Raw genomic sequence first — 13768 nt, forward strand, 5'->3', positions numbered from 1 at the left:
GCCCCCGACTCAGTGAGGGGCCCCAGGGCAGAGTGCAGCTACAAGGAGCCAGAAGGTGGGATTACACGCTGACGTGGGCCAGGGACCAGTGCTGGGTGTTTATTGCCAGTGCCATCGACCCACACAGCTCACTGTTTATCTGTCTTCCTGACACACCTAATTACCCAGGTTGCAGCTGCCAGAGCGTTTGCTCTTCCTAAATCACAGGCTCCCATCCCTCCTGTCGCCCAGGCCTCCAGGCCTCTGCCTGCAGAAGGGCTGCCATTGATTTTGCCATTCCCATTTATGATCTACAAGGCTGTGCATCACTGTTGCACATTCTACCTTAGTTTATTCTTCTGGGCGTCCCTGGTCAGCTCAGAAGCCAGGAGGCTGGAACGGGGGAAGAGGCTAACAGTATGTGGCGCCCTAACCCCTCTGGCCACAAAGCCCAGAACGTGGCCCGAAGTCAACACCCCCGCACAGCAGTTTGCTAAGAACAGGGCTAGTTCTGCCGGATGCTGACAGGTGAGCTGCAAAAAGGGGTTCCATGGCCGAGTATGTTTGGGAAAGGCTGGCTTAAGTCAAATTAAGCCCGTAATATATTGCAGGACTTTTCAAAGTTTTGACAGACTGATGTCCACTGAGAATCTCCAAGGGTGGATGGAAGGTGCAGTCTGTCCTGAGCTCAGACGATCACGAAATCTTTTCTCCAGGCAGCTGGCAGAGACCAGGGTTCCACAAAGCACACTTTAGGAAATGTTGGGAAACGTGAGCAGGAGGAATTGGGGGTGATGAGGCAAAGAGAGGCGGATAGAGTCACCCTGGGCTCGTTTTTTCCTCTTGTCTAGCTGAGGCAGGAACTCAGCGGCTTGAGAAATTTCTCCCGTTGAATGCAGAGGCGCCCATCAGAGCTCTGCAGAGCCCCAGCTGCCGGCAGCTGCTTTCTCACCTAGGCTAAGCTTTGGTAGAGTTTGACCTCGGGATTTCAGGTGGGACTAGACGAGCTGGAGGTACAGTCTAAAGAGGCTCTGGTTTGACAGAGAAGGGCAAGGGTCGCTCGCTGTTGTGAAAGCTGGGCTCCCGGAAGCCTGCAGTGCCGTCCTTGGAGGCGCCCCAGGCATCAGAAGGCGATGACAAGGCTGCCACTGCCTCGGGAACCGCCACGAGGATGGCAGTGTCAGTCCACAGTCCCTTTTCCGCAGTCCTGAAATCCAGAATGCTCTGAAAGCCTCAAGTGCTTTCTTTAAGTTCGTGGGAAAGTGAATTGATAGCAAAACCTGTCCTGAGCTGACGTGAGCTATCTATGGGCTTTATTTATCCCACCTAGTGTGACTATTCATATATTTCACTGCAGAAATATTAATGTGTTTAATTACAGGGTGCTGCCCCAGTCCCTGATGGGGGTGTTATGTACTAAACGGTGTGTGCACTGTGTTACCTTTCTGACACGTGAAAGGAAAATAATCTCAATCTCTAGACACATCTGGTCCCCGGGGATTGCGACGAGGGCCTGGGGGCCCGGGGTGGCGCAGAGCAGCCAGAGGACAGTCCCCGCGTGCTGACCTGGGGCCCCAGAGTTTTCCCCTGCAGTTCCCGCAGCGATGCTGGGAGGGAGGAGGCACAGCTGTTACCCCCAACTCTCAGGTGAGGAAACCGAGGCTGCGAAGAGGATAAGGAACCGGCCAAGGCCCCGAGCAAACGGGAGTCAGAGCTGGACACAGGCTCAGGCCCTCTGAGTCAGCACCTGTGCCTCTGTCCAGATCAGGTTCCTCAGCAGCCCCAGTGGGCCGCCCTCCCAAAGCCACAGCAGCTCTGTGCAGACCCCAGCTGCGGCTCCTCAGCCCAAGCCCCACCCCATAGACACCTGCGGGACTCCTGGATCTGCCTTCCACTCTGCTGGGAAAGGGCCTTCCCCTCCTCAGGACGGGGCCCCTGCGCCGCCAGGAGGGTCAGGCAGAGTGGCACAGCTCTGCCCCCGTGCCAGCTCCCTGGAGTCTGGTGAGCGTCCCTAAGGCCGGCTCCAGGCCCCACAGACGATGCACCAGCCTCTGTGGGTCCCCGGGGTCTTAGGAGGTCCCTGCGTGAGGCCACTCGGAGAGCACACCCTTTGTCCTCTCCCAGGTAGAGCCGCCTGAGGAGCTTTCTGGGCACAGCCCTCACCCGCACACACTCACACTCATCCACTCACTCTCACACTCATTCTTACACTCACTCGATCTCACACTTATTCACTCACACTCATTTTTACTCATTCTCACTCTCACCCACCTACTCCTGCGCATTCCTACACACTCAATTTCACACACTTACACTCACACTCACACTCACTCTTACACTCACTCTCCCCACACTCACACACTCACCCTCACCGCACCCCTGCAGTGCAGAGCTGAGGCCCCGGAACACCTCAGAGGGTCCCCCGTCTATGAACGGGAATAATCATTTCTGTCTAGGACCTCCAATCCCTTTGGGGGATGGGCGGCGCCGTGCTAAATCTTTCAGGTGCACCATCTCATTTACCCCTTGAATTAAACTGGAATGCAGTTATTATTGTCGTCCCCATTTCCAGATAAGGAAACTGAGGCTCAGACTTGCCCAAAGTCAACAACTAGAGCCTAGAAGTAGAATCTCAGTAGAACGGAGCCTGAGACTCAGTCCCGTTTCCTCTAAACCCCGAGTTCCTGACCACCGCGTCACCTGCTCCCCTCAGGCTGCGCTCATTGCCTCTCCACAAACCTTCACCTCATCGGAGGGCCAACCCCACTGCCATCCAGTTTTCCTGGAGTGTTGGTGACACACCTGTCAGAGCTCAACTTCCAGTCCCTTCCTTGATCTGGACTTAGAGACCCACCCGCCAGCCTGAACCATTTCTTCTGAGACCCAAATCAGGTCCTGTGATTCAGCAGAGAATGCAGGCGGCAGCTCCTGGAGAAAGAGACGTTCTTGGTTGAGTTTGGGTGTGACATACTGGCAATCCCGGGGTCCTGCTCGTGGTGCGGCAGGAGCACAGTGCAGACCGTGAGATCCCAGGTCAGCTCCAGGCCCCAAGACCCCGTGTTGAGGGTCCGCTCAGCACACAGGAGTGGGCACACGGCCTCCCAAGTTCCTGAGGGCTGGGCTGGCCATTTTCATAAGCCTCAGAGTCTCTTCTCTCAACTGAGAATCCCTGCGTGTCCCCAAGAGAGGGGTCGCAGCTGCCTAAGCGCTCAGCGTGCAGCAGGCGACCCGTCCACCTGTGGCCCCAACCCCTGCGGTAGGTGCCGCACCGGCCACCAGCTCTCTCTTCCCTCCTCTCTCCAGGGGTGGCCACGTACACGGACAAGTTGTTCAAGTTCCGCAATAACCGCTGGGAAGACATCCTGAGTGACGAGGTCAACGTGGCCCGCGGCGTGGCCAGCCTCTTTGCCGGGCGCTCTGTGGCCTGTGTGGACAGGAGGGTGAGTCCAGGGGTGCACGGGGGCCTGGGGAGAAGAGGGGCACACGGCGATGTGTCGACCAGGAGGGGAACCCCAGGCAGACGTCCCCAAACAGAGCATGGCTCCCGAGGGCCGAGCCCAAGGCCGCTCCCACAGGGCCTTACACATAGTAGGTGCTAACATACTTTCACATCCTTTCTCCCCTGAGGCCTTTCCAGCAACCAGGGGCTGTCATCATTGTGTCCACTGGACAGAGGAGGGCACTGAGCCCCAGCTTGGAGCAGGGACCTGCCTGAGGACCCAAAACAGATCGGTGGTGTGGCTCGGACATGAATCAGAATCTCTCAGCTCTGAACCTTGTGTTCATTCATTCATTTATTCAACTCTTATTTATGAAGTGCCTACTATGTGCCAGGCATTGTGCCATCAGGCCCCCTGCCCCATAAGTATTTATGGAACAAATGAAGGCACAAGCAACGTGGCTCGTGGGTGGGTGAGTGGAGGGTTGCCTGAATGTACAAGTACTTTAGTTAATCCATAGCTCCATCAACCCTTTCCCGCCCGGCTAGTCTACCCGGCACACAGGTGCTCAACTCGAAGTGCGGGGGAGAAAGGCCGAGTGGGGAGGGCAGGAGCAGCTGCAGCCATCTGCCCTGTGAGGCGCCCACCCCCTGCCCCCGGGCCTGCGTCCCGGCCAACCCAGCCAGAGCCAGAGCGTGGAGTGGAGGTGATTTATCCCTCCTGTCACCTGCTTCCCTGCGGCCCCCTCCCTGGCTTTACAAAACAGTCCTCACTAAATCAGGGACCCAGCTGCTGCCCAGCTTCCATGGGCGCATCTCTGGCCCCCATTCTGGGGACAGGCACAAGGGGGCCAGCTCATTTCGGGACTGAGATGGCACCGAGGGGATTGGGGATTCAGCGTGAATCTTCACAGCAGGGGCCTGCAGGCCTTGGGAGAAGGCAGGTGCCAGGTATAAATATTTATTTCTTATCAAGCTGGTGCTGGGAAGAGCACCAGGCTGGGCTGTGAAGCCACACTTGGCCCTGACCTGACCTGCCTGGTGGGAGGAAACCGGGAGGCGGCTCAGCGAGCGGCCCCAGGGACTGGGGGTTCTGGGGGGGCGCCAGGCCTGGCCGCGCTGCTGCTGCCGGGCCTCTTCCCGTGTCTCCTCCTGGCTTCCTGTCTCGCCCCTTCAGGACCAGGGCCGCCACACTCGGCTAAGGCAGGAATCTTCTCAGCACCGGTGGGAGGGCCTGAAGGTTAATCACAAAGAGACTCGCTCTGTCCTAACAAGGTCATCTGCACACCAGCGCACTTAACCACAGGAGGGAGGCACCATGTGAAGTGCAAAAAGAGAAAGGAGAAAAGAGACACTTTGGCACGAAGCACAGGAGGCGGGCACTTAGCGGCTTGCTCGCTCCCTGCTCAGGCCCAGCCTCCGGGAACTAGAAGACGCCCGCACAGCTGGTCTGCCACCAGGGGAGGGGCTACTTTCTGTGTCCAGCCACCACCTTGGCAACCCCTGAGGCCTGAGAACTGTGGAGAGGTCAACGCCAGTGTGGAAGTTGAGAGACAGGGATGCAGTGTGGTACGGGAAAACACAAGAGCAATCATAACGTTAAGAATATAACATTAACATAACAAAAACAATAATAATAGCTAACGCTTGTTAAACTGGCCACGTGCCACGCTCTGTGCTAAGCGGTTTCCATGCACCATCTTATTGAATCCTCAAAATAAACCTATGAGGTACATGTTATCATTATCCCCATTTTACAGATAGGGAAACTGAGGCTTCTAGCAGTAAGCTACTTGATCTTGGTCACAACAGTAAGTGGCAGGCAAAGGCAGGAATTGAGCCCTGCCTGGCTGAAAATAATCAGATGCCTTTTACCTCCCTGCTGCCCTGCCTCTGGGTAAACCCGTATCAGATACACATTTCTAACCCCAGGTTCTATTACGGACGTTTGACCTACTCCTTCCTCAGCCCCACAACCCCTACCTGGGGCCTGTTAGCATACCTGCTCTGTACTAGCAACATCAGCATTGTTAGAAATGCAAAGTCTCAGGTCCCACCCCACTCAACCCTCCAGACCTACCAATCAGAGCCCCTGGGGGTGGGGCCCCGCAGCCTGGGTTTCAAATAGGCCCAAAGGTGAGTCTGACTTACGCTAAAGCTTGACAGCTTCGCACCAGGTAAAAGCCTCAACCCCTACGGTGTGCCGTTCTCTCCCGCTCCCCTCGCAGCCCTCATTCGTTCTCTGTCCCAAACCTGGAACACCTCTGCCCTTCATCTTCAGGTGCCTCATCACTCATCCACCTTTCTGGATCCAGCTCAAAGCCGATCTCTTACAAGAAGCGTTCCCTGATCGATAATGATTATGCCTCATGTTTATATAGCGTTTTTATCTTTTCAAAGACCTTTCACATGCGTTGTCTCATTTCATCTTCTCAGCAACCCTGCCAGGAAGCAGGGGGGTTATGATTCCCACTTAACACGTGAGGAGATACGGCCACAGTGGGTGAGGGACCTGCCCAAGGGCACAGAGCCAGTTAGGGGCAGAGCTGTGACTAGGATCCAGGCCGACAGCCCCGGACCAGTGGTTCTCAAAGTGTGGTTCCTGAAACAGCAGCACCAGCTTCACCTGGGAACTTGTTAGAAATGCAGATTTTTGGGGCTTCCTGAATCAGAAAAACTGGGGATAGGACCCAGCATCCATGTTTTCATAAGCCTCCCAGGTGATTCTGAGGTTGGCTACAGGGTGAGACCCACTGCTCTGGACCCAAAGCTGCAGAAACATCTTCTTTCCCCTGGAACCAGCTCCCCCTCCCAGAATTATTGTGGTCAAGTTCACATGTGAATTTCTGCAGTCCTCTATAACTGTAACACATCCATGTTTTTCTGTCAACCCAACACACTGAAGTAAGGAACTAGGTATAACTGAATTTTATAAATATCCTAATTTCGAGCAGAGTGCATTTCAGTTCATCTGGGGTTAATTGTCCATTTGTCGATGAGATTGCTAACAGCTGGTAGGGTCAGGAAGCGTCACAGTGATGGTGCACTTTCCCCTTTGGCCCCATTCATTCTCTCTTCATCCAGCCATTCCACACACATATACCAAGCTCCTGTGATGGGCAAGAACCTTTCAAAGTTCTCCCCTAATCACAAAACCATGCTGTAAAGCAGTGCAACTCAAACTTCATTTTTGTGTAGAGATCACTGGGGATCTTGTGACAATGCAGGTTCTGATGCAGCAGGTCTGGGCTGGGGCCTGAGAGTCTGTATTTCTAACATGCTCGCAGATGACACCGATGCTGCTGGTCCAGGGGCCACTTTGAGTAACAAGACTTGTAAAGCATCGATTCCCAGGTAGCAGGCTAGAGACTCAGGGAACCAAAAATGAAGGGGCAGAGAAGTCTTTACAGAACAGGTTGGCCACCTTCTCCAGCGTCCTCCCCCGACAGGCCCCGCCTTGCGTTTGACATTCTGACAGCATTGGACGAACTGTTTGTGGCTTCCCGACGTTCATCACTCTCTGTGTCATCTCTGCCTGGAAGGTTCTTTCCCCTCCACTTCACCTGGCCAAGACTTCTCTTAGAAAGCCTTTTCTGAACTCCCCATGGCTAGGTGCCCTTCCTCTGGGTTAAGAGCCCCTCTTCTGTGCACCCAGGAAACCCTGTACACACTCAATCAGACATATAATTGTTGATGCGCCTGCTTCGCCCAGGAGACCCTGAGCTCCTTCCTTGGCTTCACCCACCTGTTAGACCCAGGTGGCTCTTTATCAGTTTCCCCAAAGAAAATGGTCCCAAAGGAGGGATAAAGTGACCAGTTAGGTGAGAGGGGGCTCTCATGGGACCATTGGACGAGAAATAGAAGAAAGCAAAGAGGGGTGAAAAGAAGCGGGTGACAGAGCACACTTTGCTGTCTTAAATTCAGCTGTTTTTCCCAGGTTGTTTTGTGTTTATAGCTTCCTTCGGGTTTTTTTTTTTTACTTTTATTTTTTATTTAAGTATAGTTGATTTACAGTGTTGTGCTAGTTTCAGGTGTACAGCAAAGTGATTCAATTATACATACATATATATATTTTTTAGATTCTTTTATAGGTTATTACAAAATACTGAGTATAGTTCCCTGTGCTATACAGCAGGTCCTTGTCGGCTTCCTTTAAACTAGACTATAAGCAACCTAAGGACAAAGACTTGGTCTTACGTACATTTATACCCCAGCACCTTGCACATCGTTAGAGCTCAAGAAATATGTACTGTCTGATTAATTGGAGGGAAATGCTTCAAGGGATAAGAGGAAAGCTAGAAAACTGATTGAGAAATTGTGTGGATCTCTTGGGGGAAAGAAGGCATCCATTGAAGAAATAACGCCATTATAATAACAGGCGGGAAAGAATCTTTCATCAGCCATGTCTTGGACTAGAGAAGAGAATGTCTACAGCAAGGAGGAGCTGGTGCCCAGGGCTTCTCCTGGATGCAAAGGGGAAAATATACATATATATTTGAGACAGTGTTATAAAGGCAGAAGCAATATACTATTTCTTTCTGGTAAAGTGGGAAAAACAAGGGGGCGGAAGTGGGAAGGAGGAGCCTGGCGTAGCCAAGCCTATCGTGCTACCCAAATGGAGGAGTGAAGAAGTACAGGGTGGAGGTGGGGCAGGGAGATGGCTCACGAATTTGCTTGTCATCTTGGCTGGAGCGAGCTTGAATGGGAGAGCGAGACTGAGAATAATGGGAATTGGTAGATCAATCAATCAGCAAATATTTATTGAGCAGCTACCCTGGCTGGCAGCTGGAGAGAGCTCAGCTGGAGGAGAAGGCACATTAGAAAACTGTCTATATAAAGGTGGTTGTGGAGGAGAGGGAGGGATGTTCTTCTGGAACAGGATGGAAGGAAAAGCGGGGCCGCTTTGCTGTAGGACTCTGGGGGTGTCGTGCACTTCGTAGCCTCTATGAAAAGCACCTCTGGAGTTGTGTCGTGCAAGGTCACGCACGCCAGACCCCAGGAGCAGAGCCCGAACCTATGAAAGAGCCATGGTCCTGCGAGAGGAGGGGGGGAGCTGCTCTCTGGGCACCCCCCACCCCCACCCCCACCCCCACCCCACCCCCGCCATGGTCCTGCTCACCCACCCTCCTTCCCTTCCTCCTCAGGGCTCCGGACGCTACTCCATCTACATCGCCAATTACGCCTACGGTAATGTGGGCCCTGACGCCCTCATTGAAATGGATCCGGAGGCCAGTGACCTCTCCCGGGGCATTCTGGCGCTCAGAGACGTTGCTGCTGAGGCTGGGGTCAGCAAATACACAGGTAGGCAGAGTGACATGGGGGGGCTGTGAGCTGGAGGGGCTGGGGGCTGGAACCCTGCAAGGCTGAGTCTAATACATCAGAGACCACCGGAGAGGGTGGGTTTGTGTCCCTGGGGAGGGAGGATGAAGGCTTTATTCCATCCCACCACCCATAGACGGCTTCTTCCCACGCGACCTCTCCAGATGATGAGACATCTGGCAGGGGTGGGCTTTGGGGGGGCGCCCAGTGGGTGACGTCAGACATAGCCAAGAACATTACCACATCATCCTGTCCTTGGAACCTCTTGCCCCATTCCCTGCTGTAACCCAAATGACGGGTGAACAGGTTCTGTAGGAGAAAACTGACAAATCACAGAGGCCAAGATTTAAAGCATTCTTTATTGCCAAACAGCAGATGAAATTATTTACCTACACATAAGCGGCCAGGAATTGAGTGCTAAATCCCTAAGCTTCAGCTGGGTCTTGTCTCAGATAACTGAGCTCAAAGAATTGTGTTCTTGTTCCAAAACCTCTCCAGCACTTTTTTTGAAGTCACGCTCCCCGCATATCTCTCTGGATGGGGGACCTATTGTCAGAGTCTCTGACAGGCAGATCATTCTAGGGAAGGCTGTTTTTCTAATTCCAGCACGGCTGCTGACTAAACTCTGATAATCTGCCAATAGACTGCTGATGGCAGAGCAATCCAGTTCCTATTTGGGGTGCCAAAAATCAGGAAGCCAGAGGTGTACACAGCTTCTCACGTGAACTCTGGCCTCACTCACACCCAACCTGCACTTTGGGTGTAGAAATTCCCTCAGTAGTTGACCTTCCCGATATATCCATCCCAACCTGCACTACAGACTTCCAAGTGGCAGCTGGCCTGGATCCAAATTTGGGGGCTGGAAGGATCCTTGAAGGGTCATTTGGGCCATCCCCCTGCCTCCAGACACCTGGGTGGTGGCATCATCTCAAAGTCCTACCCAGAAAGGGTTGTCACAGCCTCTCCTGAGTTTACCATGCCTTTCTCCAGCCAGCTCTCCACCTCAGTGAGAGGGAGAGATTGATGTTGACCTGTCTGACAAAGTTTGTGGGAACAAATGGCTAGACAATAAAACAGTTTGCACAGCTCAAGCTCCATCAAAGTGCACGAGAGCTCTGCCTGGGAACGTGCAGCAGAGAGGCTGAATGTCAGTAATAAACCATGTTTTCCTGGGAAAAGGAATAAACATGCAGGAGCTTCAGCCTCGACTTGTGCAGACAATTTTTCTGAACAGTTCCCAGTTCTATGCACTGGGCTGGTTTGGCAATTAAGTGCCTTGATCTGCAGGAGAAGGAGGGTAGACTGGGGAGATGAAGCACTTGAAAATGATGAGCTGGAAGGGAGGCAAGGTCTGCAAGCGAGGGTTATACACAGAATCAAAGAATTCAGAAGGTTGGGGCTGGGTGTGATCATAAAGGGGACACTGTTCACGCTGCTGGGGCTGGCAGAGGGGCCGGCAGGAACCAGGGACGGGGAAGGAGGGGGCCAAGAGGAGACGGCTGAGGAGCACAGGGTGGGGATAGCGGCACCGGCCAACTGTGCCAGGCTGTGCTGGAAGGACGGGGCAGCTCAAGGAAGGGACAGCAGTTTCCGTGGAGCATGCAGGCAGGCCGGGGCAGCTGGCATGCCCAGAGGACACGTTAGAGCAGCTTTGCAGACTTCCAAAAGCCATTTGGCTGACAAGAACCTATTTGGCCCACCACGTTACTCTTCTGTCTGCCCGCCTTCCCCAGCCCACCCTTTCCCTGCCCTCCAAGCCCCCCAACGCTACCGTGCAGCCCCCGTCGTCACTCTGTTCACAACACATGGACATCTGGCTGGAAAACTAGCCCACAGCAACCTCCTGAGCCCCAGGAATGGACCCCAAATGTAAGGGCCACCACCAGAGCCCGGCCTGATTGCCGAGGCTCTGCCACGTGGCCAGTGCTCAGCTCCAGGCTGGTGCCCTGGGGCCTGGGGAGGTGGGAGAGACACAGGCAGTGAGGAGCAGGGCCCTGAACAGGCTGGGAGGGAAGCAAGCCATGGCCAGATGTGCAGTCAGAGAGCTGCAGTTCCCCGGAGCCAAGGCACACAACACCCATCTGCCAGACAGACCCCGGAGAACCTCCTGTTTGCAAAAGAACAAATCGAGGTCCAGAGAGGAGAAGGGACTTGCCCAAGGTCACACAGGAGGTTTGCAGAGAAACTAGCACTTAGAGCCCCGGCCCCTGATGCCTAAACTGCCACAACCAGCTGACCTTTCTGATGACCTCCAGCTTGAGAATCCTGCTCCAGCCTGCAAGACAGAAGAGGTCGGTGAAAGAGGAAGGGGCACGACCACCGGAAACTCAGCCCCCGGGATTGGCCCTCCCGATTTTAATTGCGGCTCCCGGTTTGTTTGTTTGTTTGTTTTTTGGCTGAAACAGCTGCCCAGCCTGGGCTGCTCAGGGCAGCAGGGGGTTGCCCCGCGCATCCCGGTCTGCAGGCCGGGCAATGGCGAAGCCCGCACCGGGCGGTCCGGCTCCGCGGGAGGAGGAGGGGAGGCATCTTGTCCAGACTCCGGATTCTGCCGGCGGCCGCCGCTCTACTAGGTCACAGTGCCATCTAGCGGCCAACGCGCCCGCTCTCGGGGGACTCGAGGGCCCCTGGAGGGCGGTGCAGCCAGAGCCGCTGGTGCAGAGTTGAGCAGAGGGAAGGCCACTCCCCCATGGTTCCTGGTTCTCCAAGCCCCGACTTCCCCAGCTGCCTGCAGCCTCTTGGAGCCTGAACTGCCCTGCATGGGAATCCTGAGAACTAGTTCTCCCCATGAGAGAGCCAGGCAGGAACTCAAGGTAGGGGAAGGTGGGGACCAAGAGGTTTGCACTGCCTCTCTGGCCCCGAATGATCTCAGGAACTTCCCATAGCCTCTCTGAGGACCTTGAACTAGCCGTGGAGCAGAGCTGCTAAGTGGACAGGGTCTGGAGCCAGAGTACTGGGTGCAGATCCTGCCTCCACCATGTCCTCCTGCCCAGGCAGCAGTGGGCAACTTATTAACCTCTCTGCGCCTCAGTTTTCTCACCTGAAAAATGGGGGTATTAAAGGAGCTAAACATAGAGCATGCCTGGCACAGGGCCTAATGCACAGGCAGTACCCACCGAGTGTAGCAGACATCAACACCCTCCTCTGAGGTTCTGAAAGAAGGATGCCAGGACCCTCTGCTGGGCATCTCCTGGGTGTAGGGAGCCCAGGGGGGCAGCACAAAGCAAGCAGGGCTAAGCCCTGCCCTGGAGGCATTCTGCATGTGTCTCCTGGCATGTCCTCCAGTCCTGGGCACAGGCGTGGGCATCTTCAGCCCTATTCCCACTGGAATCCATCTCTCTTCCCTTCTTCACTCTGGACCCTGCCTCTCCCTGGCCTCTACTGCCTCCCCAGGAGCTCTGCAATTTGGCCTCACCCTTTGGGAGCATCTGTCCAGGCTGCAAGACGGTGATTAAAGAAGCCTTAAACGAAATTTGGAAAGAAAATGAAGGTGGATTTATGATATTGGGTGGGGAGTTTTGCTGTTGGCTGGGAGCAGTGTAGAACAAAGCAGAGGGCAGACCTGATTTATAGGAAGTCATTACTGGAGGAGACAGAGATGCCTAACGCCCAGCTGAGGCCTTCTGGAGGACCCCTACCAGCCGGCACCGGAGAGGTGACCCGGGGCGGCAGAGTGGGGGCCTCAGAGTCTCCCGGGTTCCCAGGCAGTGCTGGCCTTGCAGTGGGAGTGCAGCCAGACCTGTCAGCTGGGGACAGGCAGGGCTAGAGTGGCGGGCTCCTCAGCCAGGGCCCGGGACCCCCAGGGAGTACAGCCACAGGCCCGCCAACGCCCCAGGAAACACGGAGTGTCAGAAGCATGAGATGATTGACAGAGAGGGACATCATTTTTTATTCAAAGCAAACACAGATGTTATAGAATACAGATGCAATCTTGGTACACATTTTCTTCAGCTAAAACAAGAGAGTTTTTTTTTTTTTTTTTTTTTAATGTCAAGCCTATGGCTGGCCATTCTGGGCCTTACCAGGAGTACAGATCCCTCTTCTGCTGAGAGGGAACTTGAGTAGAAATGTTTGAGAGCGTGCTGTGGGGAGAGAGTGGCTCTGGGGTCACTCAGACGTGGGTTTCAACTGTGATCCCTTGCCTGCTGGCTGCAGTTATGCCTCCCTGAGCCTCGGTTTCCTCACCTAGAAAATGATGAGGTGAGGTGAATCGTGCATGATACCTAGTACACAGGACTGAACTACAGGCAGCCAGAGGAGCTATTCCTGCCCCTCCTTTTCCTGCCCTCTCTCGTGAAACAGCTACGTCCAGCCCCCTCCTTGCCTCGGAGGGTGGGCACACAGAGAGGAGCGACTTCCCTCCTGCACCCACCAGGTGCCCAAGGTTTGAAAATCCCCACCAGTGGACAAATGATAGAGCCTATCCTCCTGCCACCATATCTCCCTCAATGTCCTGCACGGACAGACCAGAGGGATTAGGGATGAGTGGGAATGTCCTTGTCTAATACCCTCCACACCAGTACACTTGGAACCCTGCCCAGCATCTGGACCACTCTCAGAGGACCCGGGGGTAGCAACACCAGCACTAACACAGTATGATTCTGTGTTAGAATTTTCAGGAAGTTTAGGCTGTTACCATCCTGCCCTTCTCACACCTCCTTCTCCAGCACACACACACACACACACACACACACACAGTCCATTCCTCCACCCCTACATGTTCCAGTGCTTTGCTATTCTTTTACAATATCTTGGATGTTCTCGGCAACCTGCAGGCCTTAGCACCCGCTAGAATCATTAATCAGCAGAATAGTCCCACGGGTCCAGGTTCCTTGTCTGACAGCCTCGCCGCAGAGCCCGCGTGGTGCAGACTGTAGAGGGGCCCAGGAGGATGCACTGAAAAGTAGAGCTGGAAGGAGCCTTGCAGACCTTCTCACTCCCCCCTCCACTTCTCGGAGGGAGACCAAGGCCTGGAGGGCACACTTCCCAAGTTCCTGCCTCCAGAGAAGGTGCAGAGGCCGGGCAGCCCCTAGA

General features: G+C 54.5%; 1 protein-coding gene across 2 annotated transcripts in view; it reads left to right on the forward strand.

Moving 5' to 3' along the window:
* Positions 1-13768, forward strand: part of CRTAC1 (cartilage acidic protein 1) — a 133894-nt gene that overhangs the window by 90393 nt on the left and 29733 nt on the right. For both annotated transcript variants that reach the window (XM_036827887.1, XM_036827886.1), the window contains exons 4-5: positions 3283-3419; positions 8563-8719. In XM_036827887.1, coding sequence (XP_036683782.1) covers positions 3283-3419; positions 8563-8719 — 294 coding nt within the window. The remainder of the gene's footprint in view (positions 1-3282; positions 3420-8562; positions 8720-13768) is intronic.

The sequence above is a fragment of the Balaenoptera musculus genome, chromosome 16, assembly GCF_009873245.2.
Source record: "Balaenoptera musculus isolate JJ_BM4_2016_0621 chromosome 16, mBalMus1.pri.v3, whole genome shotgun sequence".
In the NCBI taxonomy this organism is placed as follows: Eukaryota; Metazoa; Chordata; class Mammalia; order Artiodactyla; family Balaenopteridae; genus Balaenoptera; species Balaenoptera musculus.